Genomic DNA, 24,498 nt, shown 5'->3' with positions numbered 1-24,498 from the left:
AGAAATAGTGAGTAGCCCAACAAAATGTATGAGAAAATATGATGTATATAAATCTTTAATTCATTACCTTCTATTATATTGTTTCCATCTCTACACTCTATTATTTTTTATTCGAACAACAGTATTATGTGTAACGTGGTCAATAATTATTTATTTTCATGAACAAAAAAAATATTGTATTGTTCCTTATTAAGAAATAAATAAAAATTTCAATTTTCTGGATTACTGAAGCCTCTGGATATTATATACTGCCTTATTTTTACAGACGCAGGGAAAGGAGTTCCGGAAGTTATAATACTCGATCCTGCAGGACACAAAAATACAGTACCAGTTAAAGTGAGACAGCTGTCCCCAGACGTTTGGCATTGTGAATATACCTCTCCAAATAATGGTCTGCATTCAGTGAATGTATTTTTTGCCGGGCAGCCAATACCATCTAGTCCCTTTGGGGTGAGAATAACACCAGGTATGACATAATGTAAGCGAAATATATAATGCAATAACAATGATTTTCATCAAAATTAGAAAACGTTTAACGGGTTTCTATTTTATTTAATACAAGTTATAAAATTTTATCAGTCTACTAGATCAAACAATGGAAACTCCTTGATCATCCCTTTGATCATCAATGTAGGCCTACTGGTTTTTTTCATTCTTGTATAATTTAGTATCTTTAAATGTGGATATCTTTGGAAATTTTTGATACCTATATTATCGATGTGCGGTTTTCGTCATTCATTTTTTATAGAAATTCCGTATCAAAATCATTATGTATCTATCATATTACTTATTATTATATTTAAGAGATTATTTCCTTATGTTGTTTGCGATGTAGATGCATTAGAATTGTATAGGAGGGTTAAGTGGGAGAGAGGGCCGGCTGCGCCCTAACTTCGCCCTCAAGGTTAAAATAAAGGCAGCCTATCTATCTATCTATCTATCTATCTTTTATCACATGACCACCTTCTCATTTGAAAAAATTAAGTAACACTAGATAAGACGGACCAAAGATGGCGGACAAAAATTTTTAAGCCACATAATGAGTGGTCATAATTTATTATTATTAGTGGAAATATACATAGTATTCTATTTGTTTATCATAGTAGACAAGAAAATTACAAAATGAAGGATTATGAATAACAAGAACCCCTTGTTATTAATAAAAATAAGATCAAATGAAAATATAACCCTTGATAGCACCCTTTTTCGAAAAAATACTACTTACTTTTTTAAATAGAACAAATAATTCCTTCAAATAATGAAAAGCATTTTGAAATATTTCAAGACTCATCCTATGTCCAGGTGCAGATTCAAAATGAAGGGTGTTTAGTATGGTGCCCCCAATAATTCCTATGATTGATATTGAATAAACTCCTTTCGACTCTGAATGAAATATTTTTTGTTCATTCCTCCGATTTATAATATTATTTTTGAATAATTTTCTGAAAGCCATTGCTGTAAAAAAAGGTATCAAGTGCTAATAATATTTATTATTTTTGGAATGTCAATGAAAGTTTTTGAAATTATAATCAATTTTTACAACACTACCAGAGTGAAAATTTATTTATAAATAATGTGTAATGTTATTGATATAATTTGGTTTAATGTAAGTTCGCCTGAGTCATAAAACTAAGTTTTGTGCTTCTAATGAAAATTTCAATATATACTTTCTTAGTGAATCTTATATTAAGATACTTTTAAAATCTTGCAATATATTCTGAGAACATGTTAATATTCTAATAAAATTAAACGATTCAAAAGTAGGCCTATTTGAAATAGAACATGAAAAATATTAAAAATGAATCGATTGCGTTTTCAGCTTCAGAGGGTGCAAAGAAAGTTCGCGCATACGGTAGAGGACTTCAACCGTCTGGAGTTCGCGTCAAAGATGCGGCTGATTTTCGAATCGAGACTGAAGGAGCAGGAGAGGGGACACCTGAAGTACTTGTCATTGGTCCTGGTCAGTTCAAGTCGAATTCTATTCTAACTTTGTCACGAAATCAAACTCTTAGAGTTTTTGTTGAATGCTGCCAACAATGAATAAGTTTTTACGTCTGCGTGAGAAAAAATAATTGATAAGATTGACATCAGTATTTTGATTGATTGATTTATTCATTAATTATTATGGTTTCAGTGACAAAGAGATCCTCTCAGGTGTTCTGCCTTGCCATATTACCCAATATAATTGGGCGAAAACATTCAAGTTTATAGGATATAGGTTATATATTGAGTTCAATTTTAATTAAAATTAAGTTTTATACCTAACGATTCCCACTTCTACTTTCATCTCCTGATTTTAAATTTAACAAAGTTAAAAATTGATAGAAGAAACCTATCTAAACAAAAAATAATATTAAAAACCAAAAATAGCCTATATCAAATTTTGAAACTAAAACTTCCACATTACAAATTTCACTATGACATCCAAATTTATAATGTTGTGTTATGCACGATTATAACGCGAGAGCTTAGTGGTTCAAGTATTTTCGATAATAATTGAGATGTGATGAAGACATGATCAAATAACTTTGTGCACTTGGAGGGATTCAAGCCCACCAATCATGATAACGACTTGTTTGTCAGCAAAACTTAGACTAAGAATCAATATTTTTATATTTTGGCAAAAATAAATTACAAGTGAAATTTACGATTAATTTATAGATTCAAGGAATAAAAACTAATAAACATATATTCATGAGTTATCATAGAACATGGAAACATAAGATAAATGAATGCCCAAAATAACATATAACTTTATTAAGGAAAAATATTTTTGGAAAAAAGATGATATCAACTGATTACAATAATAAAGAGATTATTAATAAATAGTTGAAATTTCAAGTGCCCCGGGAACTTATTTATAAGGAGAAACAATGTATCATCAATAAAAGAGGCATATTTGAACATTTTCAAGTGACTACCTCATCTTTGCTAGGGTTGCATGGATATGTCTAGCAATATTTTATTGTTTTCTACAAAGATAGTTCAATTTGTAAGAAATTTTATTCTATAATTATGATACCGGTAATAATATTGAACTTGACGATATTATTTTTTTCAATACAATCAAATAAAAGATCATAGCTAATATTTGTTTCTTCCACTCAAATTAAGTTGCTTGCCATTAAAGAAATGTTCCGTTTTACAAGTTTGCAGCATTCTCGTAAAACGTAGGCCTAAATTTCATTCTTATATAATGTATTATAGTGATTTGAATTCAATTTTTATTCTCAATAACATACATAAAACACAAATTTGCACAGGTGGAGCTCACGAACCAGTGAAGCTGACAAAAATCAATGGCACAACTTACGACGCTGTATATTATCCTCGTAAAGAAGGCCGTTATATTGTGATGGTGAAATTCCTCGGTCAACCCATTCCCAAATCACCCTTTGAAGTGGTAGTAGGACCCTACAAGGAAACGCAAATCAGAGCATATGGACCTGGTCTCTCTGGAGGTGTTGTTGGCTATCCAGCACTATTCACTGTTGAAACCAATGGAGAAACTGGAACATTGGGTTCGTACAAACATTTATATGTAGCCTATTCACTATCCATATTCTATTAATATTATGGATATAACATGGATTATATCAGTTGCTCTGTACACAGTGTCTGTATATTCCTTATTAAAAATAAATGGGTAACTGGAACTGAAATCTACCAGCATAACACAAGCACACAAATGAAATTTGAACTGAACAGCATAGGACAACCTTTTTTGAGCTGAATATACTGGAAAAAATCTTCGGTGAAGGAATGGTTGATTGCGACATGTCTACATAAGGCATCATAGCCTGTTTGAAGGTAGCCAACATAGATTTGATAAGGCTGAACAAGTAAACCATTCTTTTAGAATACCGAAACATAGATTTACAATTTTTGGGTGATGAAATTTAAAATAGCTTATTGCAATTAATAGGTACCGTACTACTCAAGTTTAAAAAAGTCACTAGCAATATTATTCATTGTATTATTAGTCCAGGCAATGAATGCTCAAAAGAGGGTACCTATAGAAGGAAAAGTTTGGAGGACAATTTTCGATCCCGCAGTTCTGTTTAGGGTAGTAAGGAGGTAAACACATCAAAAGTCCCCACCCCCACCCATTGTGCTAAATGGTTGGGGGTGGTTTAAAGGTACAATTTTTTGGTTTCTCGTATATAACTCGAAACTATGTATCTTACGGACATACGGTAAATATTACATACAAAATTGAAGCTTACATAATCTCTTAGAATATTTATCTCACAACGTTTTTCATATATTTTCAAGTTTTCGAGATATCCGCTCTTGAAGGCGAGACATTTTTGAAAAAAACACCTTTGCCTCCATTTTTTTTCTATTTATGCTCTTATAACTCTTTAAAAATCGATGGGAAGAATCAATGCTGAAAATGAGCTTATAGAGCATTGAATTCTCTTCAATTTTATGTAGTCTATAATTTCACACTTTTATGCATTTCATTTCCCTACAACTGTTGCAGCAGCTTTAGTGTTGAGTGTGTAATCTCCAGTTTTTTAACAATAGACCAATATTGACAAAGGAATTTGGAGGCAATGTTTTGTACACAATTTTTGACTGCAGCTTTGTTGAGACTAGTTAGGAGGAGAACATATCAAAAGTTCTCATTCCTAACTCATGTGCTAATAAGGGGATGAGGGTGTTTTTTTTTTTGCATTTTCAAGATGACTAAAGTTAAAAGGTGAACATTGAATATGAATTAGTACATGTTAGCCAACATAACTTGAGTAAAATAGCTTAATAAACATTTTGATATAATGTTTGATGTATTTATTCCATTATGGGACGGTTCTACAACATTGTGACTCAGTTGAATTTTTAATATCAATATTTTAGTTAATAATAATGTATTAATTGCAATTGTGTATGTTAAGACATAATATTTATAGGATATTATAATATCCAATAGTACTTCTTTTTCAATTAAATAGAATAATACTATTGATTATGATATTTTCAATTCAATTCAAAAATTAATTCATTTTGCACAACATAATACATTAGTACAAAACATTGTAACCAGCTGAAAATACAAAAAATTCTTCTTCACTAATAAACGTTTTTTAGGCTACCTGCCATTTCCTGACATTTTTCAGATCTCCTATTATTTTTGAACAAAATCTTAGAATTTGTCTCTTTTGGTTCTTCATTAAAACCTACATAAGACTTCACAATTTTAGTAGACTACCCACTGGATTTACCATTCTTTTAAAAAAAGATCCAAATCTAAAAAAATGTACATTCAAATATATCAAATTGAAATTTGATGAAAAAAAAAGAAATTAGAATAAATATTTTGTCTCAACTCTTGAATCAGTAATCGGACAAGTTAGAACCGGAATCTTCCTCACTGAGCAATTACGAAAACCGACTGTACTGCATTCTTTAAATGTGTGAGCGTTAGACAAGAGCACGGATGAACCACTCTATTGTGTTATTTATCACTTCATGGTCACAGTGCCAACTTGATACTATAGAGCGACCCACCAAAGAGCAACGGGCCAACGGCGCATGCGCTTTGTATTCAATCGTAGTACAATGCGCTATAGTGAGGTCCACGTTATAATGACAGTGGTTAAAGATAGGAGAATAGCGATGCCGATTCTCTGCATTAATTAATTATATTTCTACACTGTCAAAAACATAATTGGCATCGTTGTGGACCTAGAAAAGGATAGTACCACCGGCTTTGTCGAATGATAGACAAGGATAGCGAAACCAAAGTTGAACAAATACTGTCATTATAACGTGGACCTCACTATACCTCATCCGCTCTTTCATGAGCTGTCTCATGGTCTTATAGATACAGCACGAATTCGAGCGAGACTACTACTACTACACCTCAGAATTTTGCAATCATTCGTTCATTCTGCATTCATAAACTGATGCTCCAATGTGTGTATATGGCATTCCTATTGCTTTCTCTCTCAAATAAATGAGTCTTCCACAATTTGAATAGGCTAATAATTATCATTGTACCTGATAAACTGAAAATTCAGTCAAAAAATAACTAAAATAACTGATAATTCAGAATAAGAGAACAGTCTCTAGTCTACAACTAAAATAGTTGTTGATTTATTAGTTGATTCATTTTTATTTTGATGTATTGTAATCTTTGAAACCCGCCAATTTGAATTATACAGAATTCCTGAAAATAAAGCTAGATATTTCTTTTACAATTAAAATTCAACCGGCTGTTGTGCAACCGGCACTAACACTTTGAAAGCTACAGAATTTGAATCTGAATTTTATTTCATCTTGCAAACTTCAATTTCGTATTTGTATTTTACGTTTCATATATTATTGAACATCAATTTGTAGTGTTAGTGAAGTATTTATAGCATATTATTAGTGAAGTACGGTATTCTTTGCATACGGTACGTCCACAAGTTAATATGATTCTTTACACTTCCATACTTTCTTAGTTTTTTTGTAATCCATAAGAAAACTGTGAGTTATACAACTCACAATTATTGAAAAATAATAGACAAAAGCTATAACATTATAGAACTTCATTTTTCAATAATTATGAGTTGCATAACTCATGGATTAAAAAATAACTAAGAAATAATAAAAGATAGATCAGATACTTATAGTTCATCAATATAAGACTATCCGAATCAGATACTTATAGTTCATGTTTTAATAAGTGATGGATTACACTTGAAATTTGAAAAAAAATTACAGATTTTTCGATAATGAATGATGTTAAAATAAATTTTATCCTGAAAGTGATCTATCAATAGGCAGTTAGCAGTGTCACTGTCATTTGCTTTTCATGGTACTACGACTAAATACAAAGCGCAAGCGTCGTTGCTGAATACAAAGCGCATGCGCCGATGCTGTTTGCTGGGTCGCTCTACAGTGTCAAGTCACAGTGCCTGGTGCCATGGTGCTATAGGCGATGTAAGTGATGACGTAAGCCGTTGCTACACCGCCATTTTGGTTTCTAAACAAACCGTTGCTATGGAGAGAGAGCATGTTATTCAAATGGGACCAAAACATCACCTTACATTTACGAGTATATCAATGAAATAATAGATTTCTAAGAGTTGAGAATATTTTTTTCAAGTTCTACACACTCAAATCATCAACTCTCAGTATTTATTCAGATCAAATAAATTTTTTTGGGACAGCCAAAGCAGAAAGTCTCACGAAGTAGAGCTTATAGTACCATGTCTGTAGTCTGCTATGGAAAACCTACCTGTAGAGAAAGTTGAAGTGCAATTTGAATTATTACCTAGAATTTCATTAGATTGTTATAAAGTTGTAATTTGAAAATTCATATGAATATATTCTGTTTTCCTATTGTTTAGTGTAACTGTTAGAGTAGACTAAAGCTTAAATATATAGGTTAGGTGTTTTGGTTTAGCCTAGGTACTTACTTATAAGTTTGGTGTTTAGGTTTTCTGAAGTATATAATTGTTTTTAATTTAAGTGAGATAGTAAGATATTGAATGAACTCAACACAGTAAAAAAATGTAGATGCTGTGACCACTAATCATTTTGTATACTTCCTACATTCTAACTAAATGGTAATGATGTTTACAAGAATTTAAAAGGGGTAAGTGAACATGTAAAGTAAAGCAAATAATTATGTATTTTATGTGCTACATTCACTGTAAACATAATTGTATTTGAATTATTGTATTAATAATTTCACTAATTATTCTAGATAAATTTGATTTTTATTAACAATAACATAACCTAAAATTGTAGTACAGACCTTATAGAGGCGAGCTAGACCTTGGGATTTTCAGGAAATCTAAAAAAAATCGTATGTAGCCTGCCTTTTCACTGTAATGTTTACAGTCAGGAACAATAAAGAAAATGTTCCTTTGCTTCAAACTATTTTGATTATTTGTCATCGAAATCAGACTGTATACATTCTCAAATAAACATTTCTAATGTGAGACAGCAGACTTTAAAACTTCCAGCATATGCTGTGAAAGTAGCTTATATTGAAAACAAAATTAATAATTAAAAATTTCATGTAAGAATTCATGTGGCACTTTAACTTTCTCTTCAACAAGGCTTACCATAGCAGCCACATACATAGTACTATGCACTACTTCCTGAGACTTTCTGCTTTGGCTGTCCCAAAAAAATTTATTCGATCTGAATAAATACTGGAAATTGATGATTTGAGTGTGTAGAGCTTGAAAAAAATATTCTCAACTCTTAGAAATCTATTATTTCATTGATATACTTGTAAATGTAAGGTGATGTTTTAGTTCCATTTGAATAACATGCTCTCTCTCCATAGCAACGGTTTGTTTAGAGACTAAGATGGCGTCGTAGCAACGGCTTACGTCACACTTACATCGCCTATTAATTCTATAATAGTAAAAATCTGGTGTGGTACACTCACACAACTTTCCTTGCTCATTGAACTATAAGCTTCATTCTTAAACGAGAATGATTTAGGGGAATAACATAATGACGATTGGCGGCAACATATTTGAAACTACGATCAGACTTCTGTATATGTGTATAGTTGTTTTCAGAGTACTTTTTCCTTTGTGTAAATTGTGAAATTCGATATTTTTTAAAAGTCGTCAAAACAGCTGTTCTACAGATGAAATATCTCGACTATGTGTTCTTTTTATGAACTGCTCTACCTACCTACCTCATGAACGAGATGGAGGCTACAAAGTCCATTTCTCAAGGATGGGGTGGACCCCCCATTAGTTTCTCAGAAAGGAGACTCATTCCAGTTAATAGAGCCGATAAATAACTATACAGGGTATGAATTTGAAAAAAATCGGTCAAGTCATTTTTGAGAAAATCGTGAAACACATGTTTTTTTAGTGATTATCCGCCATTTTTCTCAATAATATTACGGAGCTCCTGAAATTTTCCCAGAAATGAGACTCATGTCAGTTGATAGGGCTAATAAATAGCTATCCATGGTATAAATTTGACGAAAATCGTTAAAGCCGTTTGCGAGAAAACCGTAAAAAACATGGTTTTTTAGTGATTATCCGCCATTTTTCTCAATAATATTACGGAACTCCTGAAATTTTCCCAGAAATGGGACTCATGTCAGTTGATAGAGCTTATGAATAGCTATCCATGGTATGAATTTTAAGAAAATCGTTCGAGCCGTTTTCGAGAAAACCGTGAAAAACATGGTTTTTTAGTGATTATCCGCCATTTCTCTCAATAATATTATGGAGCTCCTGGAATTTTTCCAGAAATGAGACTCATGTCAGTTGATAGGGCCTATAAATAGCTATCCATGGTATAAATTTGAAGAAAATCGTTAGAGCCATTTTCGAGAAAAACGTGAAAAACATGTTTTTTTAGTAATTATCCGCCATTTTTTCCGCCATCTTGAATTGAATTTTATTGAATTTCTTATTGTCGGGTCCTCATGGTATAAGGACCTTAAGTTTGAAATCTCAAGTCAATCGGTCAATTAGGAATGGAGTTATCGTGTTCACAGACATACACACACACACACACATACACACACACACACATACACACACACACACACACACACACATACACACACACACACATACACACACACAGACCAATACCCAAAAATCATGTTTTTGGACTCAGGGGACCTTGAAACGTATAGAAAACTTGAAATTGGGGTACCTTAATTTTTTTGGAAAGCAATACTTTCCTTACCTATGGTAATAGGGCAAGGAAAGTAAAAAGCTTGTAGGTTAGGCGAAATTCAATATTTGTTTACAAAATAAACTATTAATCAATATTAATATTAATAAGTTTTTTCATAGATTAGAATTGTTATTAATCTAGCAACACCTACCATTTCTTCCTCTTTCATTAAAAAAATGAGTCGATGTCTTCAAAAATAGTTGAGATAAATTTATATTACAACTAATTGTGCCGTGGTTAGTAAAGCCGATTTTTTTCACAATTCTGAATAATAAATCTCAGTATTTGTGTTGAATAAGAGAATTTTAATTCATAATGTAATAACTTTGGGGTTTTCTTAAGATTTATTAAGTTGATGAATAACCCTTCAGTTGCGGGGGCAATTTATAGTAACTTAAAATAATATAACCTAGGTACTATATTGGTGTGTACAAATTGCAATTCAATTGAATTCACTTATCCACCATGAGAAAATATAACTTTATAAAGTTCAGAATTATATATATATATATAACTCAATAATAATTTTTTCATAATCCAACAACAATTTGTCAACTGTGTAGAACTATAAAAAGGTAGAACTGACATGGATTGGTAGTAAGTTAAAATTGAAACTTATAGGTTTCCATTGATATTTCAAAGGGTGGCTAATAGGGTGGATTAGGGGGTTGGGTTTTTGCTTTTGAATGCTGGAATAATATGATGGAAGGGATTAGGGTTCAGGTTGAGTTATGTTTATTAATGTTTTAAAGGTTATTGGTAAGTTAGGAGTAGGATATTTTCTTAGAACATTTTAAGAAAAATATTTACTTTTTATGATAGAAAATATGGCTGCACTTTAGTATATGGGCCGCGGAATCTAGCATTGAGACCTACATAGATCGATAGAGGAGATCAAGACGAGATCAACCATGTAATCCATTTCTAAGGATTAGCTGAAAAAACATGACAGTAAGTTCAAAATTGTTATATACATTTTTATTTTTATAATTTTTTATGACTACAATATGTTTTAAACTAGTGCAATCTTATGTAAAATTGGACAAGGAATTCAATGAAACTAATTTCAGGTTCGTAACTTCAGTAGTTTTTGAGATATTGCAAAAATAGTGAGAAAAAGTGCAAATTTTTGGTTTAAAAGAGGTGAACCTGTTTTCATGGTGATTGATAGGAATTTTAAACTATTGGATTTTGTAGAATGATAAATTCTAAAGAAAAAGTGTCCAGTCACTTGATAGCCTAAACTCAAAATTGTTCGAGATATTTGGGCAAATAAAAATGTTGCAACTCCATTTTTTGCTACCTAGGGAGAACTTGGGTTAGAAAAAGCTTAGATTGGGGAAAGCTTAGGTTAGGAGGAGCTCGGATCAGGAAAATATTAGGTTAGGGGAAGCTTAGGTTGGAAAAAGCTTTGATTAGGGAAAGCTTAGGTTAGGAGAAGCTAGGGTCAGGAAAAGCTTAGGCTAGGGAAATCTTAGTTTGGGAAAAGCTTATATTAGGAAAAAAGCTTAGGTTGGGAAAAGCAGAGTTTAGGAAGAGCTCAGGTTGGGAAAAAGCAAAGGTTGGGAAAAGCTTAGGTTGGGGGGAGCTGGGTCTGAGAAAAGCTTAGGTCAGGGAAAGCTTGGGTTAGGAAAACTTGCATTAGAAAGAGATCAACTTAGGAAAGGCTTAGGTTAGGAAGAAGCTTAGGTTGGGAAAAAGCTAAGGTTGGGAAAAGCTTAGGTTAGGGGAAGCTGGGTCTGGGGAAAGCTTGGGTTAGGAGAAGTTTGGATTAAAAAAAGCTTAAGTTAGGAGAAGCTTAGGTTAGGGGAAGCTGGGTCTAAGAAAAGCTTAGGTCGGGCATAGCTTGGGCTAGGGAAACGTAGATAAGGAAAAGCTCAGGTTAGGAAAAAGTTGAGGTTGGGGAAAGCTTTGGTTAGGAGAAGCTTGGGTTAGGTAAAGCTTAGGTTAGGGGAAGCTGGGTTCGGGAAAAGCTAAGGTTGGGAAAGCTTGGGTTGGGAAAAGCTTAGATAAGAAAAAGTTTAGGTTAGGAAAAGCTTAGGTTAGAGGAGGCTGGGTCTGAGAAAAGCTTGGGTTGGGAAAACTTAGATTAGAAAAAGCTCAGGTTAGGAAAAGCTTAGGTTAGAGAAAAGCTTAGGTTAGGAAAAGCTTAGATTAGGAAAAATCTAAGGTTAGGGAAAGCTAAGGTTGGAAAAAAGCTAAGATTGGGAAAAGCTTAGTTTAGGAAAAACTTAGGTTAGGGGAAGCTATGTTTGAGAAAAAGCTCAGGTTATGGGAATCTCTGGTTAGGAAAAGCTTAGATTAGGATAAATCTAAGGTTAGGAAAAGCTTAGGTTAGATAAAGCTTAGATTAGGGAAAGCTTAGGTTAGGAGAAGCTAGGGTCAGGAAAAGCTTAGGTTAGGGAAATCTTAGTTTAGGAAAAGCTTATATTAAGAAAAAAGCTGAGGTTGGGAAAAGCTCAGGTTGGGAAAAGCCTAGGTTAGGGGGAGCTGGGTCTGTGAAAAGCTTAGGTCAGGGAAAGCTTGGGTTAGGAAAACTTACATTAGAAAGAGATCAACTTAGGAAAAGCTTAGGTTGGGAAAAGCTTAGATTAGGAAAAAGCTAAGGTTACGAAAAGCATAGGTTAGGAGAAAGCTAAGGTTAGGAGAAGCTTAGGTTAGGGGAAGCTGGGTCTGGGGAAAGCTTAGGTTGGGAAAAGCTTAGATTAGAAAAATTTTAGGTTGGGAAAAGCTTAGGTTAGAGGAGGCTGGGTCTGGGATAAACCAAGGTTAGGAAAAGCTTAGGTTAGGTAAAGCTTAGATTAGTAAAAGCTCAGGTTAGGAAAAACTTAGGTTCAGGGAAGCTGGGTCTGAGAAAAGCTTGGGTTGGGAAAACTTAGATTATAAAAAGCTCAGGTTAGGAAGAGCTTAGGTTAGAAAAAAGCTTAGGTTAGGAAAAGCTTAGATTAGGAAAAAGCTTAGGTTTGGGAAAAGCTTAGGTTACGAAAAGCTTGATTTGATTCAATTTTTTTTACAATAAAATACTAAAATACTACATTTTCTTGTATTTTTCCAAATATCTCAATAATCTATAGAATTTTCTAACCTCAAATCTATTTTAATGAATTCCCTGCAAAAATCCCTATGAGCCAATTTAGTAGTCACTAAAAGTAGTGAAAAAAAATTGAAGATGAGAATTGAAGAGTATTGAGTGTGCAATTTTTTTATTTTCCCAAATATCTCAAACAATTTTGAGTTTAGGCTATCAAGTGACTGGACATTTCTCCTTAAGAATTTATGATTCTACTAGATCCAATAGTTTAAAATACCTATTAATCATCATGAAAACAAGTTAACCTTTTTTAAAGCAAAATTTTTTTTGCAATATCTCAAAAACTACTGAATTTACGAACCTGAAATTAGTTTCATTGGTTTCCTCGTCAAATTTTACATAAGATTGCACCTAGTTTAAAACATATTGTAGTCATAAAAAAATTATTAAAAATAAAAAATGATATAAAAATTTTGAACTTTCGACCATGTTTTTTCAGCTAATCCTTGGAAATCGACAACAATGTTATACATGGTTGATCTCGTCTTGTCCTCCTCTATCGATCTATGTAGGTCTCAATGCTAGATTCCGCGGCCCATATACTAAAGTGCCCCCGAAAATACTCTTCAAACATTGCAGAATACAATAATATCTGCTTATCTGGAGACCCCAGTCATTGGCAACGACTTCAAGTATTCAAGTAGGTATTTTTTGGTTAGATTGACCAAAAAAGGCCATCGATGATGATGCCTTAAGTGCATTGAAACTTTAGTTAGGCTCTAAAAAAGTATATGGAGCTGACAACATATCTTTCATTCCACCTTAATATGGAGAAATTCCACATCAGCACTTTTCATGTGTAAATGCTATTAAAATCTCAACACAGAGCGCAGATGATGGTCATATTAGCAGTTTTATATTAAGACTATATCTACACCTAATTAAAATTTGTTTCATCGGGATGCTTATAAGGCCATTTAGTTCTTTAGTTTCATATAAAGACTGAATAAGTTTGTCTTCTAGGCTCTAAAGGACATTGTGTGGAAGTTTCATTCTCATTGCTGGAGAAGGCACCAAAAAATGCCACTAGCCCAGCAGTCTTCTTTTCATTTTATGGTTCTGAAATTGCGTTTTGTTGTTCTCCTTCATGCCCATGATAGCCTCTGAGATGACTCTTTTTAGCTCAGCTCTGGCAGAAGCCTTCTCTACAGATGGAAGCCAGTTCATTTCCTGTCGTCAAATAAACATAACTGCCGACAAATCGTAAATAGTCCAGTCACTATATACATTGGTGCATGCAATTTATATTGTAGTTCTGATTTTTTAATATATTATTTGGGTACATAAGAGAAGTCCAGAACCAATTTATTCATGCAAGATTTCCTTGTGCTAGATACAGAGTGGCCCGAAAACCTCGTATTTTTGGCTCATTTTCCAGTTTTCAGCTATTTCTTCCAAATATCATAATCGGACAGAAAAATTTGTTATCGCATTTTTTTTAGATTACAAAATTCTGAATAAAATGTGATCATTCGAAACTCTCTATCTCCAATGAATACTGAGCTATGATTTTTCAAAAATGAGTCAAATTTAAAGAAGAAATCATTTTTGATGAAATTTAATTTTTGATCAACAATATCTTCCGATTGTTACCATTTAGATGTATAATTCAATATCCCTCTGGGCGTATTTTTGTGCTCTACAATCTGAGACCAGGTAGAGCAGTCTATCTCATACAGATTTCATTAAGTGCATCTAACGGGTGATTCTCATAGAACATAATCTCATGAACTCATGTCATTGTGCGAAATATCAATGTGAGGACAATGTAATTGGTGATGATGGTTGAAGCTGGAAATTAGGTGTTCTTCACAATACAAGGAGCATTGTTGTCAGGTGTACCTGGAAATCTGTATGAGATAGAGCGCTCTACCTGGTCTCAGATTGTAGAGCACAAAAATATGCCCTGAGGGATTTTGAATTATACATCTAAATGGTAACAATCGGAAGATATTGTTGATCAAAAATTAAATTTCATCAAAATTGATTTCTTCTTCAAATTTGACTCATTTTTGAAAAATCATAGCTCAGTACTCATTGGAGATAGAGAGTTCCGAATGATCACATTTTATTCAGAATTTTGTAATCTAAAAAAATGCGATACCAAATTTTTCTGTCCGATTATGATATTTGGAAGAAATAGCTGAAAACTGGAAAATGAGCCGAAAATACGAGGTTTTCGGGCCACTCTGTATCTAGCACAAGGAAATCTTGCATGAATAAATTGGTTCTGGACTTCTCTTATGTACCCAAATAATATATTAAAAAATCAGAACTACAATATAAATTGCAAGCACACCCACTTTTTATGTCTATATTGACTGGACTAAAATTGTAACGAAAATAAATTAACTATTAAACGTTAAAAGTTATTCATTTGAAAAATTAACGATTAACTTGAATATTTAACAAATTAATTTTATCTGTACGGAATTCTGTTAGTCGTTAATTCCAATTTTGAGGATATGCTATTCATTCCAATTCTATTGGTAGGTTTCTTCTATAGGTAGAATTGTAATTGGAATTCCAATTCCACCCATGCTATAACATAAGGATAGAATACCGTGCTCAATGCTGTAACAGAAAACTTCCATTGAAAACGTAACAAAATGCACAGTACCTATGTTTTTTTTTCGTTGAATAGGGTTCAGCATAGAAGGGCCATCACAAGCAAAGATCGACTGTCACGACAATGGAGATGGCTCAGCAGATGTGCGATACTATCCAACTATCCCTGGTCAATACGCGGTTCACATCGTATGTGATGATGAAGACATTCCAAACTCTCCTTACATCGCCAATGTTACTCCCAATACTGATTTCTACCCAGAAAATGTAAGTTCAACTCTTGAATCCTTCATTGATTAGTATTTGCATTAGTACTGGTTCAATATTTTGGACTAGATATTAGCTTATGATATAATAAAATGACAGTTTTATTAATTAAATTACTATTCATTCAATTCTGTGAAAAGTAGACTTCACGCAGTTATCTAGAACAGGGTGAGTCACGTTGGCTGGATCTAAATATTTCTTAAATCTTAATAATATTTCAATAAATCATAAAATCACTTCGCTTATATGGGCTACTTGATTCAAATAAAAACAATATAAAAACTTTTAAACCCTTTTATTAAAAACTTTAAAATATTTCAACGACTATTTTCGACAATAGGTCATTTTGAAGTTAAAGTGTAAAAATAAAAAAAATTATTCTAGATAATATGAACATTATCATTAATATAATTCTGAATAACAAAATATATTAATGACTAAAGTTTAGTGACCGAAGCGAAGCTGAGGTCTTAGTTTCGACTCGATCGGCTTTTGTCTGTTTGTTTGTACCGCAGTTACAGTCGCAGTTATTGTCCAATTTGGATGAAATTTGGTATGCAAGTTCTTTGAAACAAGGCGCAGAAACGTATGTGTAACGATTTTTTATAAGACCTGTGATTTTTTGTAATTTAAAAAACCGTAGACTAATCTCTATCCAGAAGGGATGTCTTTGAAGATACAGCAATTCATGTTCACACTTTTTCGCATCTACTGTTACGAGCACATGGTGGCCGAGTTAGTTAAACTGTGGCTTTTCACACTGTGGGACCCAGGTTCAAATCTGGATCCTACTAGATTTTTTGCAGATGATACTAATTGTTGTATCTTACTCTAATAATATATCATTATAAAATAAATTATTATGATTAGATAGAATAATAAAATTGAATCATCTTATTATTATTAAAATGATTTTATCAAATTAATTGGATAAATTATTTTAAAAACATCTTTATTGTATTGGAGTCCAATACTGCAGTTGTGGAAAAAATTTGTATGTAAAGGTATAAAGGTTAATTTTGTTTTTCTTTTTGTGTAGTTGAGAAGTTGATATTGTGGTAATTATTCATATTAAATGAATAAGACTAAGAAATTGTCAAAAAACCACATATTTATTGATACTTAGAAAGACCGGTTTCGGTGATTATACCATTGTCAATCTCTGATAAACTCTGATAAAGACCGAAACCGGTATTTCTAAGTATCAATGAATCGGTGGTTTTTTGAGAATTTCCTAGTCTTTTCATTTAAGAGGTAAAATTTGTATGTATTTGATATGAAGGTACTTCCTTGATAAGTTCAGTGTCCCTTCAAACAGTTTCTCTAGCACTTTCAATGGAGAAAATAATAGATGACATGGCTAAATCTTCACAATATACTGTACTTATTCTACTGGCCCTTCTCATTAGATTGAAAGTTGTATTCATGAGTGAGGTCTACTGTTCGCAGAACTACTAGTATATTTAAAGTTCATATATTTCAACTATATTAAATACATTTATTTCTTTAAAACTTTTTAATAAAAGGGTACTAAAAGTACCGGTATTTATATTGTTTTTATTTCAATAAATCAATATAAAATATCAATTGAACAACCAATATATGGTATTGAATTGAATCAATATTAAATATTATATAGAATTGATTGAAGTGAAACATAACCTGACTTTTGGAACCATTGGTATCTAAATTTGTGAAAGGGACAGCTTTTGGTGAGCCTGTTGACCAATCATCCTATAATTTATGTATATTTTCAATTTAAAAATAAATAAATAATACTGTTTAGCCTAGCGTACTAGATCTTGGGGTAGTGTATGGAGTGAAGGCTTCAAGAGACCCTCTCACATCATTTCTCTGAGTAGAAATTATATATAGAAATCCTTACCCTTCTTAGTTCAAATAAGGTCAAAATAATTGGTCTATATAAATAAGAGCATACATTCCAAGTCATCAATCAGCAGTGAATTCACAATTTTCAACTTTGCAACTACCGCACTGTCCATTCTACTTTCTTATGAGAAATCTTACGTAGATGACATTCAATTAATATTCACAAAAGATAATAATAAAATAAATTTTTTCAAATAGGTAGATAGATTATTTTTTTATATAAGGTCATCCCTGATCAGTTGCTTGCTATGTTCAATGCTAGATTATGTACATAGTAATAGTAACAGTATGGAACATTTTCTTTTATGTTATCCTAAAAAAATGCAAAATATCAAAAAACCTTACACATACGGTACGTCGACGCACAGTTAAAAGAGGAACATTACTATAAAAATATTATTACATAACTGACGAAATTTCTTGAGCGAAACAAAAGTGCTAGATTCTTTTGCTGTCCAAGAAAGGATTCAGCTATGGCATGAGAGTATAAATGCTACTGGAATGAAACTCCAGGAGCTACTAGTTGAATTTTTATTCCGATATTAACTAATAATTTATGTGATGTCTTTCATTATTTAACTTTATATAATTTTGATTATATTTTTTACTTCTTCATACAGGTCAAATGTCAAGGAAAAGGTATTGAAAGAGACGGGGTATCAAAAGGTAATCCAACAGAATTCACTGTTGATACAAAAAAAGCTGGAACCGCTCCTCTTGATGTTCAGGTATATTATTATTATTAGTACAAAAAACAAATTGTACAATAAAATAAAAAAGGCTATTCTCAAATTTACTAAAATTACTCATTGATGAAATTCTACATAGATAATTTGAAATTCATGTTATTTTAAAAGTATTGATAAATTAAATGTTACTATTTATAAAATTTGGGAGAGGAGCAGTTGTGGGCTAAGCCTGTTGCTCTCTCCCACTCAGAAAATTATTTGTCATTGTATTAATAAAAATATATAAATAAAATTAAATTCATATTTAAAATATGAATAAAATTACTACTATAAGTAGTGATACAATATAGGAATACAGGAAATGATATAACTGATTCAATACAATCAGAAACAGAATTACGGGGGAATATCAATCCCTTATGAAAAACAAAAAAATTCTTTATTATATTGCAAATAGAATAATTATTTTGAAACTCAACTATGTTAATTTTAAATCAAATTTTATAATTTCCTGTTAGCCTGAATGATATCTTGTCACTACTATAACTGATCCTCATGCTTTTTAATCAGATCACTGTCAGGCCTGTAGTATGTTTGGCCTGTTTTCTTGTTGACATATCTACAGTATAGCGATGGATATTTTAAAATGTTCATGTTTTGGCATCCCTCGCAAATTTAATCCATTTGCTGGATTTTCTAATAATAATAATTTGATGTTAATATGTTATTATCTCTGTACTCTTTGAAGTATTAAATAAAAGAGTGGAGAAAAAATCAAACAACGAAACCCTATTCCTCTCTATAGTGAGTTGCACGTTATAATGGCAGTATTTTATTAACATAGGTGCTGCTAGCCTTGTCTATCAATCGGCAAAACAGATAGTGCTATCTTTCTGTAGCTCCGCAACGTTGTCAAATCAGTTTTCAACAAAGTAGAAATATAATTATTTATGGCAGACAATCGGCAACGCTGTTCTCCTATCTTCATCCACTGCCATTATAACGTGGACCTCACTATAGCAATAGAACATTCATGTGCTCTAGCTATTAGAGAACAGATTATCTATGTACTTGATAAATAATAGAAAATTTTATTATCATTAAGATAAATTTCACAGTACTTCCCACATGATCACTTTTTCTGAAATGTTATACGAGGGATATTTCATAAATATTGCACTGGTTGATACCACTAATATGGAATGGATGATGCTGCAACAATGCGCAAAACGTCAGCTGTAGTGTAACAAACAAAACCCGCCTAGAAACTACGAACAATTTTTCACAGACTTTGAGTAGTGAGCCTACTAAGAAGAGGAGGAGTCGGATAAATTCAAAGCCTAGTCAACCCAATAAACAACCTCTTTCTTCCACAACACCCGCAACAAGAATGTCAGCACCCAAAACAAAAATCAGGCTGTACATGGATAGTCAGGGCAGAAATGTTTTTTATAAACTAATTAATAAAAGTAATAATTCTGACATTAAAAGTATTCTAAAGCCTGGCGCTAAATTTCAGGATGTAACCAAAGAATCTATAACTGATTGTTCTAACCTTGGACCAAGAGATGTAGCTGTATTCGTAGCGGGGACAATTGATGTGTCTAGGAATGAAGCCAAGGAATTCATATCAACACTGTGTCGTAGGCTTCAAGAGATGAGGCATACAAGAGTTTTTGTCTTTGATGTCCCCTATAGATATGATCTTCCTAAATGATCTTGTGTTAATGAAGCTATTACGTGGACAAATAAAGAGATTAATAAAATAAGTAAGCATTTAAAAAATGTTACAGTTTCTAAGTTGATTGGGCTTGGAATCGAGTTTCATACACAGCATGGTCTGCACCTGAATTATTGGGGTAAAGAATATATTGTCAAGTGTATTTTAAGTGAGCTGAATTATAATTCAGTTGCTAGCTGTGGGGAGCCTATAATTCTAAAAAAGTAGGAGGGCTGTCCGATGTTGAATATGATCAATTTCGGACATCAGATAATGGGTGTAGATCTAAAAAAGATGATATTTCAACTTCAATATCATTACAATCAAATTATTCAAGAAAAAATAATTTGAGTACGGTGAATAGTGTGAACATTCTTTACTGTAATATTCAATGTTTGCGTAACAAGACACCAGAAGTGGACTTGATAAATTCACAGGAAAAGATCGACATTTTGTGTTTCTCGGAGCACTGGATGTAGACTGAGGAGCTTGAACTCATCAAACTCCAAAATTATTCATTGATCAGTGCGTTTTGTAGAAGTAACAAGAAACACGGTGGAGTTGCGTTGTTTGTCTCTGATAGTCTAAATTATCCAATCAGGAAAATAAATGTAGAAAATTTTTGCTCAGAATTGAACCATGAATTTGCGTGTATAGTTCTTCCAGTACAGAGAATAAAAATAGTAGCTCTTTACCGTTCACCGACTGGTGATCTAAATATGTTCCATGCTAGCCTTGAGAGACTATTTCTATCATTAACTATGAATAGAACTGGGTATAAATTCGTGGTTGGTGGGGATTTCAATATAAATGTAATTGAGAATGATTCCAGAGAGACTATTGAATTGATGAATACTTGAGAGCGAATGACTTACATTTAACCTGCTTCGAGCCAACTCGAGGTGCAGCCTGTTTGGATAATGTGGCGACCAATTTAAACAGCAGTTCATATATCACAGAAGTAAAAAATTTCGTTCTAAGTGACCATTATTCTATCTTTCAGCGTGTTGCTGGACAATATTGCCCCTGATTTTAAAAGTAGATATGATAGGTTGGGCGGTCCTACTAGACTTATTAGACCTATAACAAGTAATAAAATTTTGAATTTTTGTCAAAGCTTGAGTTCAGTCAACTGGCATGGTGTTCTTATATTTCCTGGTGGAGAAGAAAATTTCAATACATTCTTTGACCTATTCCTGCAACTATTTAACGAATTTTTCCCTAAGAGAATGATAAGGAAAATGTCAGATACAAGTAAAAAGATGACGTTGGTTTGGATTAACCAATCATTATTGACCTTGAGAAACTGTGTTTTGTTAGCATATGACAAGTATGGGATAAGTCAGTTAGCTCATGATAAACAATCATTCAAGAATGTGAGGAAACTATATCGTTATGAACTGAATAAAGCTAAATTACAATATAATGCACTCAAAATTGATAAGGCGTCAAATAAATGTTCAGCAGCCTGGAGTATCATCCGTGAAGAGTCTAAAACAGCAAAGTGTACAAAAGAGAGAATTTCAATAACACCTGATACTTTCAATGAGTTCTTTATCAGGTCAGTCAAGCAATTACGTGATACAATAAAAAATAAACCACCTAAATCTGCTGAACAAATCATAAATGTCACTCCTCCTCCTGAGTCCGCGTTTCAGCTGAGTCCAGTATCTTGTGAATTGATTAGCGACATAGTATTGAAGATGAAAAATAGCACCAGTAGGGATATTTACCAACTTTCAGGCTCACTAATTAAATCTGTTATATCTTTTGTTGTGTATCCACTTACCACCTGTATTAATCACTGTATCGAGGATGCAGTTTTTCCATACTGTCTTAAGCATGCTAAAACAGTACCAATTTATAAGAGTGGGAGTCTGGATAATCCTGTCAACTTCAGGTCTATATCGGTGGTGCCAATCTTTGGAAAAATATTTGAGACTGTGATAGCAAGATCATTAGGGAAGTATTTCGAAGAGAAGGGTCTCTTCTCGTCGTCTCAGTTTGGATTCAGAACCGGTAGATCAACTACAGATGCTGTCAACAAAATTGTTACAAATGTTCTCAATAGCTTTGAAAAGAAAGGGTTTGCAGGTGTGACCATGTGTGACCTCAGTAAAGCGTTCGATATTGTTGACCACAGTATATTGTTGTCGAAACTTTCTTACTATGGTGTTGGGGGTTCGGTTAATCGGCTTTTGATGTCTTATTTGACGGATCGCAAGCAGACAGTTAGTGTGGATGGTTGTTTTTCTCATGCGCGTGATATAGAGTATGGGGTTCCACAGGGCTCGGTACTCGGCCCGTTATTGTTTATCATAATGGTGAATGATATTTCTTTATGCATGGAAAACCAGATTGTAAGCTACGCCGATGACACATCATTGTTCTCCAGTAATGTTGATTTGGAATTGCTGAGGACCCAGATGAGCAGTGCCTATGAGAATGTATCGGCTTGGTTCCAGGCTAACTACCTTTCTTTGAATGAAGCGAAAACGCAGACTATGATTTTTAATCTGAGAAACGTGACGAATGAAATTGAAACCGTTAAATTCCTTGGTATAATGTTGGATTCCAAGCTAACTTGGACAAGTCACATTGATTGGGTGTGTGGACGACTCAGCAGGGTGGTGTTTCTGTTAAGACGACTGGAAAATCTTGTTCCTCATCAGTATTTGAAGATTTCATACTTTGGGTTTTTCCAGAGTGTAATGATGTACGGGCTCATTCTCTGGGGTGGGGCAGCTAATGTGGGAAGAATTCTATTACTCCAAAAAAAAAATACTGAGAATAATGACTGGTTCAGACTACTATGCGCATTGTCGTCCTCTTTTTAAATCACAACATATTATGACAGTGTTCAGTTTGTATGTTATGCTTCTTCTGATGAAAGTAAAAAATGAGTTGCATACTTTGAAGTGTAGATCAGAAATGCATAGGCACGACACTAGACAGAGTAATTATTTGGATGTTCCCTATGTAAGATTGAGAAAGTTGCAGTGTCAATCTGACGTTCTATCAATAATAGCTTTCAATAGATTACCGCTGTGTTCCAGGAATCTGAGTATATCTGTTTTCGAAACAAAAGTGAAAAGGATGCTTTTAGAGAACCCACTGTACAGTGTTGGTGAGTTCTTTGATCTCCCTTGTGATATAATAAATAATTTTTTCCAAGCTGACTGATATATTTATATAATTACGAGAATTGTTATGTTATAATTATTGATTGATGTTTATAGGTATGTTGTAACCTGTATTTTTCTGTATTGAGATGTTTATATGTGACATGGCCCACTGTACTATTTTAAGTATTTATCGGCTAATAAATATATTTCTATTTCTATTTCTAAATCAGTGGGACTTGGTCATTTAAAAGCAGGGAGACTATATTGAAGGAATGTCGAGAGATATTCCAATATAAATGAGAAATGTAAATGAAAAAAAAATAGTGTGCAATATTTATGAAATGACACTCATAGTACGCAATTTGAATGCTATAACAGAACGTTTTCTCTATTAACTTAGACGAAAAGCTCCTTCAGGTTCTCTGAACAAAATTTTGAATTTGAACTTAAAAATCTGATACGGCTTCTTCCAGGTTTTGGACGCCAAGAATAATAAAGTTGACGTTAATGTGAAAGATAATAGAAATGGAACTCATACTTGCTCATATACTCCGAAATCTGGTGGTAGACACACAGTTCAAGTAAGTTTTCCAGTAGCCTACTTCATGTCTTCATCACTGTAATAATATCATCATTTATTAATATACCATTTTTCAAATGTAGGTTTTGATACTAAATTCCTTGAATATTAAAGATGTGCAGAAAAAGATGAAAAATCGAAATAATTGTAATGCACTTCAAAAAGTAGTTTAAAATATTACATGCAAAAAAAATCCAAATAATAACTAACTCACCAAGCAAATAACTCAGAGAAGACACAATTCTTAATATACCTGAATATAGCAGAGGGGGCACTCCCTCTCCCTTTGTACAATTCACCGTACAAAATGAACTTTTTATAATTTTTGACTGGGCTAAAAAGCAAGTGACTGCATCCACAACGTGATATTGTTGAGTTGATGTTTGATTATTGTTTATTTATATTGATGATTATTGTTTGCCATTAGAAGTAACGATTCAAATGATCTGTTCTTTATTAAAAGACAATGCATTTTAAAAAATCTGAAAAACAGTTGGTCTATCTGTCTAAACTGAGCTGTGTACTCTATTTTTTCTCTCTTTTCATTCAGAGGATATATTTCCTCCATTTTTTTGTATCATCGAGACATTATCATCTTATTGCAGACTGTCATTATTGAGATAAGCTTCGAATGAATCATTTGAGAGATAAATTTGAAGTATTTCATTCTGTACTTGACAAGTAGTCTTCTATTCTATACTGGTAGGCCTACGCCAGTATTTCTTGTTCTTCTAAAATAATTCTTGAGTGCGAACCCTTTACATTTATGAGAAATTAAATAATTTTTCAATCATTAATAATTCCAAAATTCACAACGTTTATGATGTGTATACTTTAGAACCTTTTTCTAAAAACTAAATGAAAGTGGGCATTGATAACTAGTTTGTCTTGAAAATAAAATAATGAAC

General features: G+C 32.7%; 1 protein-coding gene across 3 annotated transcripts in view; it reads left to right on the top strand.

Annotated features, from left to right (window-relative positions):
* The window catches only part of LOC111043544 (filamin-A), a 221,640-nt gene that overhangs the window by 70,004 nt on the left and 127,138 nt on the right, over positions 1–24,498 (top strand). For all 3 annotated transcript variants that reach the window (XM_039443087.1, XM_039443088.1, XM_022328524.2), the window contains 6 exons: positions 266–466; positions 1,820–1,960; positions 3,264–3,521; positions 15,396–15,586; positions 18,097–18,204; positions 23,484–23,591. In XM_039443087.1, the coding sequence (XP_039299021.1) occupies positions 266–466; positions 1,820–1,960; positions 3,264–3,521; positions 15,396–15,586; positions 18,097–18,204; positions 23,484–23,591 (1,007 nt within the window). The remainder of the gene's footprint in view (positions 1–265; positions 467–1,819; positions 1,961–3,263; positions 3,522–15,395; positions 15,587–18,096; positions 18,205–23,483; positions 23,592–24,498) is intronic.

The sequence above is a fragment of the Nilaparvata lugens genome, chromosome X (assembly GCF_014356525.2).
Source record: "Nilaparvata lugens isolate BPH chromosome X, ASM1435652v1, whole genome shotgun sequence".
Taxonomy (NCBI): domain Eukaryota; kingdom Metazoa; phylum Arthropoda; class Insecta; order Hemiptera; family Delphacidae; genus Nilaparvata; species Nilaparvata lugens.
Note: the sequence above shows the minus strand (reverse complement) of the source record. Positions and strands in the feature narration are given on the sequence as shown.